This window comes from Malaclemys terrapin, chromosome 6 (assembly GCF_027887155.1).
Source record: "Malaclemys terrapin pileata isolate rMalTer1 chromosome 6, rMalTer1.hap1, whole genome shotgun sequence".
Classification (NCBI taxonomy): Eukaryota; Metazoa; Chordata; order Testudines; family Emydidae; genus Malaclemys; species Malaclemys terrapin.
Genome location: NC_071510.1, coordinates 40,195,754 through 40,213,600, shown reverse-complemented (window position 1 = coordinate 40,213,600; position 17,847 = coordinate 40,195,754). Strand labels below are relative to the sequence as shown.

Genomic DNA, 17,847 nt, shown 5'->3' with positions numbered 1-17,847 from the left:
TTACTTTATTTGGGACGTTAATTCTGAATTTCCTGAGTTTCTAATGTTTGAAAGTGTGGGTTTTTGTTGTTGTTTCTTTTTACTCTAGCGTTCTTGAAAAGTAAAATGTGTACTCAAACTACTGATATAAGCCTGAACCTGAACTAAGGCTTTGTGGTAAAATCATACTGTACTTCGTTTTGAATACTTCTTCTACAATTAAAATTGTGACATTTAAATCACAATTCTAACAAGCCACGTTATTTGGAAATGCATCTGAGTGATCAGCATTTGTTTTTATTTTCGTACACTGAGTTGACAAGTAATACAGGTGTACCTCTTTCCCCTGTGATACACAATATGGATGAAGATCAAAAAATGACACAAGAAAAGCAAAAGTGCAAGATGTGTAAAAATATTTTATTTATTTAACATAGTTTTCTTATACCTTTTTTGCCCCGTTCAGCACTTCTCCTTTAAATAATTTATAATAAAGTGAGAATAGACTTTACAGGTAAACTTAAATCTAAAGTGAGAGACCATTGAGGGCTCTAAGCACAGTAAATTACTGCATAAGCCTTTTCTCTGTTAGGTTAGAAAGGAGTCTGAGCCACAAAAGTCCAATTCAAATTTTGAACTCCCCCCAAAATTTGGGGTTGTTCTGACCCATCTCTCTTGGAGACGTAGGTTCAAATGTAGCGTCTTAGGCCGTAGTAAAATTTTATATTGTGGCCTCACGTTAATCCTTATTGGATTATCCTGCACCACAAAACATACAATTTGATGATTTGTGTTTGAAAGGACTGGGACTAAAGTAACAGAGGTGTCTCATGTTAGGAATTAATTTCATTAGCAGAGCTGGAAGGGAGCTGGCACATAGTATATCTTGTTTTAGTAAATGCTTCAGGTCCTTTCTCCTGCCCCATGCCCTAATAACTTTAAAAACATGATTTAAAGTAGGGAAAGGACTACATTGATTTTTTTGCCTTGTGTTCTTAGTAATACTGTTCGGGTGACTCAGTTTGCCCTTCGTTTTGACGCAAAAGTTGGCTGAGAGTTGATTTGTTGTATTTTTAGAGTATTAAAGTGAACACTTATTTCAAAACCATTATTATTATTTGCAACAACTGTATTTTTGCTAGCTGTGTGTGCATATGTTAGAACTAAGATATGTAAACTCTCCATGTATTTTGCCATTTGAGCATAAATTTAACTTGTATAGTAGTTTAATGCTTTGATTTATTTTAAGAATGAATCCCTTTTTTAGTCTTTGTCCCTTTTGTTTTTGTTTACAGTAGCAAATGTCACTCAAGTAATGAAAAGGTCCTTTCCATTTACTGTGTTCGGGTTATGGAAACGACATTAATCACTGCCAAACATCATTTCATAGCTATAAACAAACAAGTAAAATTAAAATATTGGTACTTGATTCCTCCTTTTACATTAGATGTATTGTATAGTTGCAAAACAGAGAAAATCCTTCAAAGATTAACCAGCTGGGAAGGATTAAACTTGACACCCTCCTTATCATGATCCCTGGGGTGACTAATTCACTCCAACAGCTTGTCTACACACAAACTTTCCCCCTCCCCTCTTTTAAACTCTCTCTCACCTATTTACCCCTCACTGTTCTTAAAAACCTTGCAGATGTTTTGTTTTGAAGTCTTTGGCCTCCCTGTAGGTGAATATATGCTACAATTGTTGAAGACATAATCTGCTGGAAAATGTTTATCTGCATGCTGTCTCACAGCATCACAGAGCAGTGCCTTTTACAATTTCCTTCCACCCCTTGCATCTGATCAAACGTGAAGCATTCTGAAAGTGCAGGTAGATATAAATACACCTCTGCCCCATATAACGTGACCCGATGTAACATGAATTCGGATATAACGCGGTAAAGCAGTGTTCCGGTGGGGGGATGGGAGGGCTGCGCACTCTGGCGGATCAAAGTAAGTTCGATATAACGTGGTAAGATTTTTTTGGCTCCCGAGGACGGCGTTATATCGGGGTAGAGGTGAATATAGGCAATATTTTTCTTAAAATAAGATTTAGGAAAGCCAAGATGTATAAAGAAGGCACTTGATGGAGGAAGTCTTTTTTGCCTATTAAAAATTCTGTATATATCATCAAATCATTGTTTACATGATCTGTATTAGTGATCACTGATCCAATTCTCAGTCAGAATGGTGATGGCTAAACTGTTACTTTTTTTTTTTTTTTTTTTCCTGGATTTTTCTGTGCCATATCTCAAAAAATTGTCTTTCATTCAATGTTGCTGCTCCAGCATGCTTGACCATACTCTAGCCATCTTTTGCGTAGATTACTGCTACCTTTTCTTCTCTAGTCTCCCTGATTCTCACATGACTCTCATCACATCTGTTCAGTGTGTTGTAATTACAGTAATTTCCATGCCTGCTGCTATGTATTCTAAAATATAAAATGTGTGTATGGGTTTATGTATCTGTATAGGTGATCAAAACAAACTTTGAGATAAGTTTTATAGATGCACATTACTTTAGAATTGCATATGTATCTCAAAGTAAAACTAAGTGAAAATATTTTAAGTACAATTTTTACTGTTTCGTCCTACTTGTTAGTGTAAAATTCAATCTGTACTAGATAATGCTTCATTTATGTTTATATATTCCTTTTAGTCCTTTTGATACGTTAGTAACACAAAGGAGCTAAGTATTTGACTCTGGTACTCTAAGAGAATGCAAGGTTCAAGTTTACTTGTTTTCAGTTTGCAGAAAAAGCTGCAGCATGTGCAGACTACACACCCACACCTAGATAAGGTAATTACTAAACCTGCTACATTAAACCTTCTAACAAAATCCATTGGAGTAATTGCTGCATGTTAGGCATTGCATTCTAATCAAATGGTCTATAGTGGGTATTAACTAAGTGACAATGTATTAAGGAATCATTTGAATACATACATTGCTGTGTTTTATTATATTGGAACTAAATATATACAGTGGGCCATATTTTCAAAAGTGGCTTGCAAACAATCATGTAAATAACTTTACTCATATGAGTAGCCTCATTGAAATTAATGACTCTCGTGAATAAAATTACTCATTTGCAGGACTGGGCTCTAGGTTTGTGGTAATTATTTTTCACATGCATATTTTGTGCACCCAAACAGTATTTGGGTGTATAAGTTGGGTAGTTGGACACCAAGTTATGCATGTATACATTTAGAATCTTGGTTAAAGCCAACTGACATAGTAACCCAATATGTGTAAATTTTCTTACATAGATGCTTGCAATTTGTTTTACAAGGAAAAACAGTATAATTGTGGGTCTATAACTCTGGACTAGAATCTGCCCTAATTTAGGTCTTCATCCTGCCAACACTTATGTACGTGATTATTTAACTATTATGAGTAGTTCCATTGAAGTTAATAGGATTGCTCATGGTAGTAAAACTAAGGCCTAGTCTTCACTTACCGGCTGGTCCGGCGGCACGCCATCGATGTTCTGGGATCGATTGATCGCGTCTGGTTAAGACGCGATAAATCGATCCCGGATCGATCCCGGAAGTGCTCACAGTCGGCGCCGGTACTCCAGCTCGCCGAGAGGAGTACGCGGCGTCGACGGGGGGAGACTTCTGGCCACGTCTGGACCGCGGTAAGTTCGGACTAAGGTACTTCGAATTCAGCTACGTTATTAACGTAGCTGAATTTGCGTACTTTAGTCCGAAGTCCGGACTAAGTGGGGACCAGCCCTAAGCATGTGCATAATGGACTATTCACATTAGTAAAATTAAGCACATAGAGTTTGTAAGATGAAGACTTTACTTTTTGGGGTGTAAGTCAGGGCAGAATTTGACCCTCTGTCTAATACACAGTTAGAATTGTCATTGCTGCATATTTAACAATAGGAAGTGGTTCATTATTACCTCTTAGATCAGTGGTTCTCAAACTTTTCTACTGGTGACCCCTTTCACATAGCAAGCTTCTAATTGTGACCCTCCCCTCCCCCCCTTATAAATTAAAAACACTGTTTTATATATTTAATGCCATTATAAATGCTGGAGGCAAATCGGGGTTTGGGGTGGAGGCTGACAGCTTGCAACCCCCCATGTAATATCCTTGAGACCCCCTGAGGGGTTCCGACCCCCAGTTTGAGAAACACTGTCTTAGATTTTTCTTTTACTTGATTAATGGAAAATATAACGTTGTTTTCTTCCTTAAACATTCCTAAACTAAAAATCAAATTGGAGGGTACAGAGGAAAAGCCCAGTTTATCACTGCTACAGAAATCAACCTATGTTTAATGTTGATTGTATTGCTTGTTAAGCACTGACAATGTGCTTGGTGATATACAGGGCAAAAGTAGCTTGCAGTGTGAGAAAGACAGGGAAAAGACAATGGAAGTCACAGAGAAGAGTGAAAGCTGAGAATTTTTTGTTTATTGGGTATGTGGACATGTCCCCCAGAGAGTCTTGTGGATATCATGGACTCCTCCAAGTAAGATCATATAAAATATAATCGGGTTCTGAGCTAAGCATAACCCTTGAGCCTGTGCTCAAAATTAGCCACTAAAATGTATAGAAAAACTAGTCCAGAACTCCTAATTTGCACATCCTCTGCTTGTTGCATAAGGAAGCAGAGGCAGCAGACTCTTCTAGAGGGCTGCTTTCATTTCATATTGGCAGAAGAACACCTATTAAGCCGGGGTGGGCAAACTTTTTGGGCTGAGGACCACATCAGGGAATAGAAATTGTATGGCGGGCCATAAATGCTCACAAAATTGGGGTTGGGGTGCGGGGGGGAGGGCTCTGGTTGGGGGTGCAGGCTCTGGGGTGGGGCTGGGGATGAGGAGTCTGGGGTGTAGGAGGGTGCTCTGGGCTGGGACCGAGGGGTTCGGAGGGCAGGAGGGGATCAGGGCTGGGGCAGGGTGTTGGGGTGTGAGGAGAGGCTCAGAGGTGCAGGCTCTGAGTGGCGCTTATCTCAAGCGGCTCCCAGAAGCAATGGCATGTCCCTTCTCTGGCTCCTATGCATGGAGCGACCCTTGACTGGCTAGAGCAGGGCCAAACCGTATGGTGCGGCCCCCGCCCCAGCTGGAGTTCATGGGACAGCTTAAAAGGCTTGCAGGCCAGATCTGATCCACAGGTCGTAGTTTGCCCACCCCTGTATTAAGCTGATAAAATTGGTCCTTCGTCCTTAGACTAATTGCAAAGTGCACACAGGTCCAGAAGTGGAGGATCTCTCCTTTGGCCGCTAAATGGAGCTGCAGCCTCGTACTTTCCCATTCTCCAAATTGTCTGAATTTTTGATCATCTTGTCTGGCCCCTGTCCCAGTTAGATTGGATAAAGGGGGTTCTGCTGTAATGCTTATGGACCCCACCTTCAACCATTTTCCAACATGAAGTTCCCATCTCTAATTCCCCTCTGCCTCCTGTTTCTAAACTAGTTTTCTCTCTAGCCTGCCATTTACTTCCTGCTCCGTGACTCTACTACTCATTGTCTGATATAAAAACCTTATTGAAAGCTTTGTTTAAAAAAATAACTTCACTATAGGCATTAAAATTCCCTCGTCATAAGTAATACTCCCCTCTCAATATTTACTACTTATCTTCCCCCAAATTCTTCCGTACACCCTATCCCTTTCACCTACAAGTGTAGCACAAATGTTATAAAATGCTGTTCATTAATGAAATATCGTATGGGGAAAGGTAGTATTTAGCTGCCTGTTTTCATATGAAAGCTTTACAGTCCAATTTGTTAATGCTGGTAAATGTGGAAAATTGGAGGATCGTAACCATCTAAAATATACGTAGCATATTTTTAGCGTTTTTAAAAGAAAAACTATTAATCTGTGTAAACATTATTTGTGAATTGTAGTTCTAATAAGTTCTTGTTTCCACTGTGCTGTTTACAACATTTAATGGGGTGGGGAAGACATAAACCAGATGCTTCTTCATTAAAACATATCACATGAATATACTGGTATGCCACCAGTATGAGTAACCAGGGTTACAAAATACCAGTGGATTACAAAATTCAATTTACTTGAAACCCAGGGAACAAAATCACATTATGTGTACTAAGGATATATTTATTCAAAAATATTGACTCTGGTGTCCTCTGGTTTAGTGAGGCACAAAATATTTTTCTGACAGGATTAAGGACACTGACACTTATATAAAATGTCTTGCTTATTTTTTTCTTTTTTTGGATTAGTTCATAAATGCATTTCAAAATTTATGCTCTGATTCTAAATAGATTTTTGCTTTAATATTCACCCTTGGACCATTTTTATCTGTTTCTTGTAAGATACTGCTGCCCATATAGGGATCACTGTATTTAAAACGTTCTTTTATTTAAATAGTGAGTAGATTTGTTTCTGTGTGAGAGCATTATAATTGTGGCATCTTCTTTCTCTGTTTGGAACTTACAAGACCCCTTGTTGCCCTAGTCTAAATTGCTCTTTTCATTTCAAGAGCACACATTTTGTTTTGCTGCTTAAAAGGGGGAGAGTGGAACTTCCTCCATATGTAGTTTGACACTTTATTTAGAACTCAAATATGCAATGTAAATGAACAATGAAAGCACTGGTGAAGGTGGTGGGGGAGAAGGTAAATACATTGTGGTGGAAGTTGTGATTTTAACATACGAATGCTTCATTAGACACTGAATGAGAATGCTTTCTCAAATTTGTCTTCAGTGAGCAATTCAAAACTATCCAGGATTTTTTTAAAGTAACCTTCAAATAAAAACAAAAAACCGTGAACTAATATAATCAGTAATATGGGTGACAGCCACATTTTAAAGGGGCACTGTCAAGTTAATTGAATTATATTAAGTTATAATTTGCCAAAAGATACTACAATTACCACGTTTCCTAAACCTAAGCATAAAGTTAACTGGTCTTTTTAGTAACTGTTGGCAGTCAGTGCTTTAATGGCAACCACTGCTAGATGAGGTGAGGGAAAGGAACTTTCTAAAACCTGTAATATACAACAGTTTTTATGATTTTTTTTAATATAATGAAAATCTTTGATATAAACATATCCCAGAAGTGTTGCAGACTTCAACAGAACAGCATTGTGCTAGTGCTGGAGAACCAGAGGGTGAAATGGATTATTGGAAGCTAAAACCAGTATTCAGTTTTGCTCTCCAAGCTGAGTGAAATACAATAAATAAACAACTTGTATAAATGGTTTAAGAAAGTGTTTTAGAAATGTTTCAGGTTAATAAAAAGAGCCTTATTCAGATCTCTGTTGTCTGAAAATCTCGCAGCCTGGGCTGATTGAAATGTAGGGTAGTGCATAAAAGGCAAAAAATACTTGCTTCGTGCTCGGTACCTGTATGTCAGGGCATGAGGGAAGGCTCACATAAACAAACTCCATGCCACCTCCCTCACCTGAGGCCACAATCCCAGCAGGTGGAGAGGGTAAGGCCCAACTTGGACTTCATGAAAATGTATTTAAAAGGAGAAGGGGGAAGCAACCATGGGATGAGAGCTGGCTGCAGGGATGGGGGTTTTCATGCTAGGTGGCTGTGGCGGCCCTTTTGACTGTTGGGGGTTCAGAAAGGCACTCTCCTGATGAAAGGCAGCTTCCTTATTTATGATCACTTCAAGAGTCTAGAAATCTTTCTAATAAAACTATTGCTATCCTCTTCTGCTCACCACAGATTTCAAAATATTTTGATTATGTTCTGTATTGAATTATTGTTACCCATTCTTTTTCCTGTGTCTGTAACAGGTCATCTTGTTACACATTTGTTCTGAGAGTCTAATTAGACCATCTTTTTGGGTTATTCGGTGTATTGTATTAAGAGGGAGTGGGGACACTTGCAGAGCTCTTGCCTCTGTTATTGAAGCAGTTTTTCTGTCTCATTTTCCATAGCTCACCACAGAGGAAGCCATGTTCCATGAAACCATGGAAGGTTGGTCAGATCATGACTTTCACTGGTGAACTTTAGCATTTCCCCAGAAGTTCTGAAAATTAGAGTAGCGGCATGATGTAGGGGAGGCATAAAGGCAATTGCTGTGTGAAATGGAGGCAGCCTGTTAGCAGAACCAAAGAGGTTATATCACATAGTTGAAATAGCTGATGGGTGCACTGTTCCATTGGCTGTTATTAAGACACTATGATGAACTAGAGGAATAGTTGTTTTTGCAAGTTAAACAGAAAGTGCTTGTTGCGAATATGTTAGTTAGTGTGTGTGTGTGTGTGAGTGTGAGAGAGAGAGAGAGAAATTTGTGGACTCTGGTAGTTCTGCAAAAAGGTTATATTGGGCCTAAATTTTAAAAAGGGAGATCAGCAAAGTTAGTCATGTTTTGACAACACCTCATTATAGAAAACCCAGTTGTCTTAAACCTGGAAACTAAACTCAAAATATTAAAATGAGAAATAGTGGAACATTGATACTTTAACTCAGTGGTTCCCAAAGTGGGGTCCACCATGGGTTATGTGGGGGTCCATCCCTTGAACCTGGGCCAGAACTCACTGAAACAGCATTCCAGCACTTTTGCTGCACGGAGGATGCCATTGTGAGAACAAAATGGCGTTCTCCACACACTGTGAAGTCATATGCACAATGTATGGGAGGTCATGCTGGCAGGGGCATTCCGGTAGTACCAATACTTGCACATTCAGGACTAAACCCCCTTATGAGCATTTAGAAGTACTCTTGCATTTCAAGACTCGCAAACCTCAGAAAGTAATAGCCCCATTTAGGGGAAACAGAAATACAGATAAAGTGACATGTATAGGTGTTGAGGGAATCCTGAGACCACTAAACTGAACTCTGTGTATTTGTATATATGTGTATTTTCGGAGGCTTCAAACCGCTCCATAGCTAAGCTTACTGAAAATAATGTTAGTTAAAATGACAATAACTGTTTTGTGACAAAAATGGACCAGTGGTTAAAAAGCGGAACCAATAAGAAGAAAAAAAGATACCTACTATTGAACAAACATGAAATCAACGAGGATCAAAGTGACAACAGAAGTGTAGCTAGTAATAAGGTAACATCATTGACACGTCACTGGTGTGAAATGTGAAAATATAGAAGGTGACAAACTTTATGAAAGAACAAAGAAGAAGAGAAAGTATGATGAGCTTTACATTACATTTGGCTTTACCTGTGTCATACAAGAAGATATACAGTTGCCACACCGTTTTTTGTGTTACAAAATGCTTTCTAATTAGTGTTTAAAACCAGCCAAACTCTGCTGACATTTAGTTACAAAACATGTTCTGTACATAGATTAGCCTGTAGAATTTTCCAAACAAACATTAAGCAACTTATAGGCTGGAAAACAGCATGTTATTAACACAAACCATGTCAATCATAAAGCTCTCGGGGTTTCATATAAAGTTAGCTATAGAATTGCTAAAGTTGGAAAACCACACACAATTGCTGAAGAACTGATTCTTCCAGCAGTGAAGGACATGGTAAACATAATGCTAGGAGAGAAGCAAGGAAAGCAATTAGCAATTATTCCCCTGTTGAACAATACAATATCTAGCAGAATACATGACATGAGTGATAATGGGGAAAAACTGGTGTTTCGCTTGCAGTTGAGTCTGTATATTGCCTTGCATATTAACAAATCAACAGATGTTGCTGGTGTTGCTAATCTTCTTGCATATGTTTGGTATATTTTTGATGAGGTGGCTGAAGACTTGATTTGTCGTCATCCTTTGCCCACATGCATAACAGCAGAAGATATTTTTTGAATAACTTCTTTTTTTTTTATGGAAGCATTGTGTTGGTCTGTGTACTGATGAAGCTCAAGCAATGGTGGGTGTATATTGAGTGGAATTGTCACTCGAGTATGTCAAGTGGCACCAAAAATGCAGTGGTACCATTCTAGCATATGTTGTGAAGCATTTGGGGGCAAAAAAATCAGCAGAATTAAAGGCAGTGTTAAATGATGTTAAAATCACGAATTTTTTAAAATCACGTACTATGAATTTGTGCATATTTAACACTCTGCAGTAACTGGGAAGTGAACACTCTTCATTACTTTTACAAACCAAAGTCCATTGGTTCTCCCCCGAAGGAAGGTATTGGCCTGTTTGTTCAGAGACGTCGTTTTCCATGGATTATCCTTTTGAATTTTCAGACAAATTGCACCTTTTAGACAATCACAGCTGGCATACTTGAAGGACATATTTTCTCAGTTAAATTAACTGAATTTAGGTCTCCAGGGAAGGAATATCAATAACCATGTTTGATGTTCGACTAAGGAGAAGCAATGATGATAAAGCTTCAGTTGTGGTGTCATGTGACAAATGACAATTCTGATTGTCTTTATTAGATTTAGATGAAAATCCAAAACAACATTCTTTGGCATTTGGTAAACCTCAAGGACAATTTACAAGAATATTTTCCTGTGAAGAATATTTTCCTGTGAAGAAGCCAACAATTGGAGTCAACACCTCTTTGCTAGAAAAGCAAAACCATCAAAGGATTTGAATATTGAAGACAGGAGGAACAAAAGGAATTGTTGTGTGATGGAGATTTGAAGATGGACTTTACAAAGCATTCATTGATCCAGTTTTGGCTGCAAAAGAAGTCAAAGTATCCAACACTGTCAAACATAGCTGTAGTGTTTTTTTTTATTCCATTTGCCGTTACCTATTTGCATGAGGGTGGTTTCTCGGCACTCGACTAATTTAAAATCAAGATATAGACACAAACTGGATACAAAGCAAGATCTTTAGGCTGAAACTTTCAAATATTATGCAAAATATATCAAAATTGTGTTCACAAAGGCAGGCCCACTCATCACACCAAGTAACACAATACGTTTCTTTTATTTCAGTTTTAAATTTAAATGAGTTTTAACAAAACTACCATAGTTTATATTTTATCAGTACTTACGATTTCTTAATTGTCATACCATGTTTGATTGATGACTGTATTTTCCATAATGTTCTATGATACCTACCTATACTTTGATATACAGTTTAATGGTTGTTATAATAAATAAACTTGTTATAATTGCAGACAGGTTACTTTGTTATTAAAATAACACTCACAAAGGAACCAAAAGTAAACGAACTAATACATAACTGCAACATGAAACTAAATGTAAAAATGAAAGGGGCCTTGGAAATTTAGTCAGATGCCAAAGGGCTCCTTTGCAGAAAAAAGTTTGGGAAACATTGCTTTAGCTCAAATCTCAATGTGACCTTGATTATTGGAGTTGCTATTGACACATCGATAATTAAAATTGTTCGGCAGAGAGTGATTGATAATTAATACTTAAACCTAAGTTACATTATGCTTGATTTGATTTTTGTGGCCACTGCCTAAGAGTGAGTTCAAAATTTCTCTCATAATTCAGATTCATGTTCACATTAATCTGGGTGTTAAGTCTCTCTTAAAATACAATTGTATAAAAACCTAAATGAATACCTAATGGGAAAAGAGGTAAAGTCTAATACTTCCTGAATCTTATGTGGGAGGTAGCAACTTGATATTATTAAGGAAGTGATTTTTGTTTATGTAGTGTGGTACTGTTTAACCAGCAGCCCGTTTCCCACTAGGAAGCAGTATGAGTTCATTGTTGCTATCCCTATTTAGTTTAACAATGGTTTATGAAAAACTATTGAGATGTATGAGGTGTAAATGAGAGCAGGAAGTTTTCTCACAGTTGGCTACAAGTTCTTCTGGAGGAGAAAGGGTGCTTATTGACTTCATGTAGATTGTTGATAGAAGGATAGCTGCAATATGTGTGAAGCATAATAGACTTGGATCGGTCCCTCTTTTGAAGTTACCTGTGAACAAAATGTTAGCACTTGTTTGGGGGTGTGGATTGGTTTGTTTATTTTATTTTGTGAATTACTCTTTGTCATTGAGTAAACTCATAGAATTGTTGCTTTAGTCATAAAATATTTTTCTCCAAATTTTATAACCAGTTGGAGAGACAAGGTGGGTGAGGTAATTTATTTTATTAGACCAGCTTCTGTTGTTGAGAGAGACAAGCTTTCAAGTAAGCTCTGTGTAAGCTTGAAAATCCAGAAGTTGGTTGAATACAAGATATCACCTCACCCACCTTATCTCACCCCACTGAGATGGTAATTTTGTATGTTGAACTTTAAGTAAAACATGATTCTTAATGTATTTTGAAATTATTTTCAGCAGTTCTAAAAAGGACACTGGCACATGGGTGTGTTTTTTTTTTTTTTTTTTTCTTGTCTATGATCAGGCTCTAAGCAGTAATCCACTGTTCACTTTTGGGTAAAATACAGCATTTTCTGTTTTTTATTTAGGGATCTATTTATAAATCTTTATTTTTTTCATAGCATAAAAAGTATACAGCAATGACAGGATAAAGTCTGGTGCATTAAAAGAGAACCCCCTTATTGTGACACGTGTATCAGCACAGTGAAACTGTGCTGGTGAACGGGAACAACTGTGAAGATACAAAAAAAAATACCTAAGGGAAGTAACTTTATTAAACACCTTTAAAAGATACCAGTATTAACAGCCTAGTCATATTAACAATTGTTTATAAGGACTAAATATCAAGTAGTGCAAAGATTTCTACAATATGAAATGTTATGGCATCAAAATACCCAAAAGTATTGACTCTAGGGAATCATATATTCCTTAAACTGACATTATAAAAACAGCTGAATTGACAAGAGTAATATACTATATTAGAGCAGAACCAGTAGTGTGGATATTTTTTCCTTTGGGGGGTTTTGTTTATACTGATTTATACTGTTATTTAAAACAAATGTTTGTGTGCTTAAGGTATTGAACTGTTTAGTTTATTCTCTAATTTAGAATAACTGAATATTAATACTTAGATCTTTCTATTTGCAGAGTATTGTTACAGTTACGTTTGAAATATTAGGAAACACAACTGAAGAAAATCTAAATGAATTTATTCAGGTGAGTGCTGCATAACTGTTACCTTAAAAATGTGTACGGCACCACTTGAGAAAATTATCACTTGTGTAAAGCTTCTGTTTTTTAAAACATATTCCTATTTGTAGAATCTTCTGTGGGAGAGGAGTGTGAAAGACAAGGCTGGTCATCCCATGGAGGTCATAAGACTCAAGGTTCAGCTTTTAAATTTACCTAACTGTTCATAACAACTTCTGTTTTTTAACTCCCTTACTCCTGTTAAGGATAAAACCATCTAGCCACATCCTTGAATGTTCATAGTTGCACCATCCCTGGGTCACTTCATTTGAGCTAGGGGAAAGGCAATAATTTGATTTTCAGGATGCAATTCTTTCCAACCACTTCACTCCTCCCACATGGCTAGTGAGCTCTGCTGGCCAGCAAATAGGGGGAGGAGACCCATACATTGTTCCCTTTACTCTCAGCCCACTTGCTCTGGATTTAGTGGGAGGAAGCCCCAAGCACCAAGGCTGGAATTATGGTCAGCCCTCCATGCAAGGGTGGGAGAATCCTTATTCCCCTGTTTTGCTACAGTAGGGCTAGTCACAAGCTACTCCATAATGATCAGTTGTATAAATGTTGAGTTTTCTTTGCAGAAGCCCTTGTTGCCAGCTCTTTAATGTTATATAGTCCTTGAAATCTTACTTCTGTGTGTTGTCATTCCTCTGAAAGATCCCATCCCACCCACACCCAAAATGGCCACTTCACTTGGAAAATCTGCCTAGGGTTGTAATTATACTTCTCAACATAACTTGCAGAAATTGAAATGCACCATACAATTCAGGAAGGGGAGTTGAAGGGAGACATGTCAAAGTCAACACTTAACATTCTCTACAAACCTGAGATGATATTTTTAAAGAAGCAATCAATGGATATGCAAACAATAAGTGAAATTTCTCAGGAAAATATTGTCCTGTATTTGCAAAGAGTTTATAAGTAGCTTCTATTTCAGTGTACATTACCTACTCCCCTACAAACAAACAGTTGGTTAAAAAGGTGATACAGAAAATATGCACATTCAAAACTCTGTCAATGCTTTAATAGAATACAGTAAAGAGAAAAAATATGCTCAGGTTTATTTTCTTATTGCTTAATGAGAACAGCATTTGTAATGGTGCACAGTTGAGTGACAACATAATTATTTGTACTTGATCTTTCAGTAGTGGTTATGTGTGTGTGGTCCTGCCACAAGAAAATCAGGGCACTTTTGTTTGTCTTCAATCCTCCTCCTCCTCCTCCCTAAAATCTAAAAACCCACTGATACTACTTGGAAAATATAGTCTGGGAGGAAATAATGTTGATGTTCTGCATTTTCTCCACATTTTACTATACTGAGTACTTGAATCAAAGCAAAATTTATAAGGTAGGCCTCCGTCCTGCAACTGTCTGTGCACTAAAGCTCACTGAAATAAATGGGGCTCCATGCAGATGTATCCCAGTCAGTTGTAGGATGGGTGCCACAGTTTGTCTTTTTTTGCTTATGTCCCACCTCAAGTTATAATCCTGTTTGACACTACAGTCATCTTAACACCAGTTAATTTGTCAAACAGAGGATTAGGACTTCAGGATTTCAGATGAGGAATAAGCAGAAAGGAACTGACTGACAAGATCCTACTTTAATGCAAATGACCGTGTGTGTGTATAAATAAAAAAATTAAATTAAAACCTCTCCCATCCTCCTGAAGAGATACAGAATATATTAGATAATCAGAAATGTGTGTAACTAGAAAGTTTTACAAGGTTTTCTCTGAAGTATTAATGGATCTTTCCAACCAGAGTTTTTAGCACTTAGTTGCTGGTCTCATTGTGTTGGCTCTAATCACTTCATTATGCTGCTGAGCCTTTTTAAAATGTTGACAGTCACGCATTCATATATCTTTGTTTTAGAATAGTAAAAAAGCTAAGGGTGTCAATAACTTAATCATAATTATCCAGAACCAGAAAACCGTGTGTTGTACTGTCTACTTACTATGATAGGCAATGGTGTTCTGTTCTCATTCACACATACATTCTATTAAATAAATTAGTTTTTTTTTAAATTGAAATACCTAGGCGAAAAATTAAAATTTAAAAATCCTGGCAACTTTCCAGTTGAATCAGAAAACATGTATTGCACTAGCTAGACTAAGTAATATAATCTGACCAGCATTTCCCTCATCTGTCCTTCCTCCTCTTATTTGTTAAGCCTATGGGTTGTATTATTATTGTATTCTGTTTGTACAGTGCCTAGCACAATGTGATTCCTATTCAGATTGCAGCCTCCAGGCCAAGGGTTCTCAAACTGGGGGTCGGGACCCCTCAGGGGATCTCAAGAATATTACATGGGGGGTCACGAGCTGTCAGCCTCCACCCGAAACCACACTTTTCCTCCAGCATTTATAATGGTGTTAAATATATAAAAATGTGTTTTTAATTTATAAGGGGGGATTGCACTCAGAGCCTTGCTATGTGAAAGGGGTCACCAATACAAAAGTTTGAGAACCACCGCTCTAGGCTCTATTGTGATACTAACAATAACTGTCCTCCTGATCAGGGGTTGGTGTCTATTAAAGACAAATCTCACCAGGTGATTGTCCAAGGTGTCCATGAACTATATGATCTAGAAGAAACCACGGTAAGCTGGAAAGAGGATGATGAAAGAACAAACAGATTGGTTCTAATAGGTAAGAGGAAACTACACATTTCTTAGTTTTGCCTGTTGTGAGAAACAGCTGACCAAAGTCAGACTATAATTCTTCAACAGGTAAAACAAAGTAAATAAAATACAATTGTCCATAAATTGTATGTATATATGGAGTGTGTCATTAAAATATGTGTGTGTATGTTTTATATATTATATATGTAGGATTAGCAGAATTCAGTTTTTTATAATTTTGATGGATAATATGAGTTATTTTTAAGCATTTTTAATAATTATTTACATTTTCATAGTGACACAAAATTACGGGTTTTAAGCCTTTTTCAGTTTTTATCAATTTTAAATTTTCACAATTGTGGGACATTATGGAGACAAGGGGGTCAGACAATATTTAATGACAGTAGAAGACAAAAAGTTAAAGCTTCATAGCAGTTAAAACACAAATTGTCAACGTCACCTGTCAAAATGTACCCAAGTAAATATCCTTAAATCAAACTCTTAAGTTCTCAAGTGACACTCCTTTTTTTTTTTTTTCCTTTGCCTATGTGTAAAATGTGATTGACGGAAATATTTTGTTTTGTGTGTACAGTGACATTGACATTTACTGACCATTTACCGATTTAAAAAATCTAATCCTTCCAAACCTATATGTGTGTGTGTGTGTGTGTGTGTGTGTGTGTGTGTGTGTGTGTGTAACTTTAAAAAAATCTAGGATTAAAAACATGCTTGTGGGAATCATTATAATAAAAGATTTGATAAGTCTCCATAAGGAAAAAGTGATACTACCTTTTAGGTGCATGTAATCTTAAAGGCTGATCTCATGTTTTCTTTCAGAAATGTTCATAATTAATGTTGAAACCACACACCTCTTAGGATTTTTAGATGTTTTTTATCTAAACTCCAGGTTGACTCTGAAGTTTTAATGAAGATTAATCCAGCATTTCTTCCCCATTTCTCTTATTTTATACTTTATTGTAGCCTATTTGGAAATCTATAGCTTAAAGTTGCAACTTAAGATCATTATAATAAGCCCGTGTTTTAACTCATTAGTATGTAACAGGTGTTTGTATACTTGTATCATTTATGTATGGATTATTTTGTGATATGCTGGAAAATATGAATTTTTGTCTCTTTACAGGCAGGAACTTGGATAAGGATATCCTTAAACAAGTATTTATAGCTACCATGACAGAGAAACAGGAAAACAGTTGACATCACACCACAAAGAAGAAGAAAAATCTGTCCTTAACACTGCAAACTTTTATAATAATGGATGACATGCAGTACAGTAGCTTCATTTTGCTCTTGCAGTTTATACAACTGTTCAACTCTGAATTTGACGTTACTACTGTTACGAATTCCAAATCATCTATTGTTTAAATATTTGCATTTTTGTTACAGAATAAAATAGAGTAAATTAGTGTGTTTAAAATTTTGGCATGTCTTTTAAATGATGTAATAATAATATCATATGTATTCACATAAATAATTAAGTTTTTTTTTCTGATGTTTGTGTCTGGGTCATGTATTATTATGATTGAGGATATCTGGTGCACACACTATAGAAATGTAGAGCTTTCCAAAACAATTCTGAGGTTACTGCTCCATCCTGTTGGTTCTTTTAATAAAAAAATAATTAAAAACCATGATTGATTATTCCGAGTGAGGCAATCATAGTAAAAAGAGTGTCAGGTAATCATGTTGTTTAGCTCCATATTACCTTTCTCTTCCGTACCTTTTTTAGATCTAAAATAAAGATGATCAGTCACCTTTTCAAATAGCTTTTAAAATGATTGTATAAGTTAAACTAAAAATCCCTTAATGACAGATGTACAAAGTTAGGTAAAGGATAATATCGACATATACATAACTACACCCTCAATCACATTTTCATAGAATTGAGATCTGTAAATGACCTCTTAGATCTTCAAGGCTATGACCCTGTCAGTATTGGATTCTTCTATACTGGGCATTTTCTGTTGTATTATCCAAGATGTCCAATGCAATTTCTTCCCTTTTTTGTGAGATTGTAGGACTTTTTTTTTTTTCTGGCAGTGCATATTGTTGCTGTGAAGGGAACTTAAAATAAGATTTGTATCTATGATCTTCACAAAATTAAATTCTTCCTCCAGCTTTGTATGACTTCTAAGAAAAACTATACTTATTAGTTTCAGTGGGATTCATAAAATATAATCAGGCAGATAAATATGCAAAAGAAAATACATGCAGATGGGAATGTGTTAAAAATGTTTGTTAATTTTCAAAAGGTTACTTCTCATCCAGTAAATAGTCGGTAGAATTGAGACTTTTGCTTTAGTGCATCATTGATGCTTGGATGAATG

General features: G+C 36.6%; 1 protein-coding gene across 1 annotated transcript in view; it reads left to right on the top strand.

Moving 5' to 3' along the window:
* The window catches only part of LOC128839212 (zinc-regulated GTPase metalloprotein activator 1C-like), a 47,139-nt gene extending 30,127 nt beyond the window's left edge, over positions 1-17,012 (top strand). Inside the window, 6 exon segments of the mRNA XM_054031998.1 lie at positions 2,723-2,774; positions 12,784-12,852; positions 12,957-13,022; positions 15,401-15,530; positions 16,644-16,696; positions 16,699-17,012. Coding sequence (XP_053887973.1) covers positions 2,723-2,774; positions 12,784-12,852; positions 12,957-13,022; positions 15,401-15,530; positions 16,644-16,696; positions 16,699-16,782 — 454 coding nt within the window. The 3' untranslated portion in view covers positions 16,783-17,012.
* Positions 17,013-17,847: the final 835 nt, after the last annotated feature.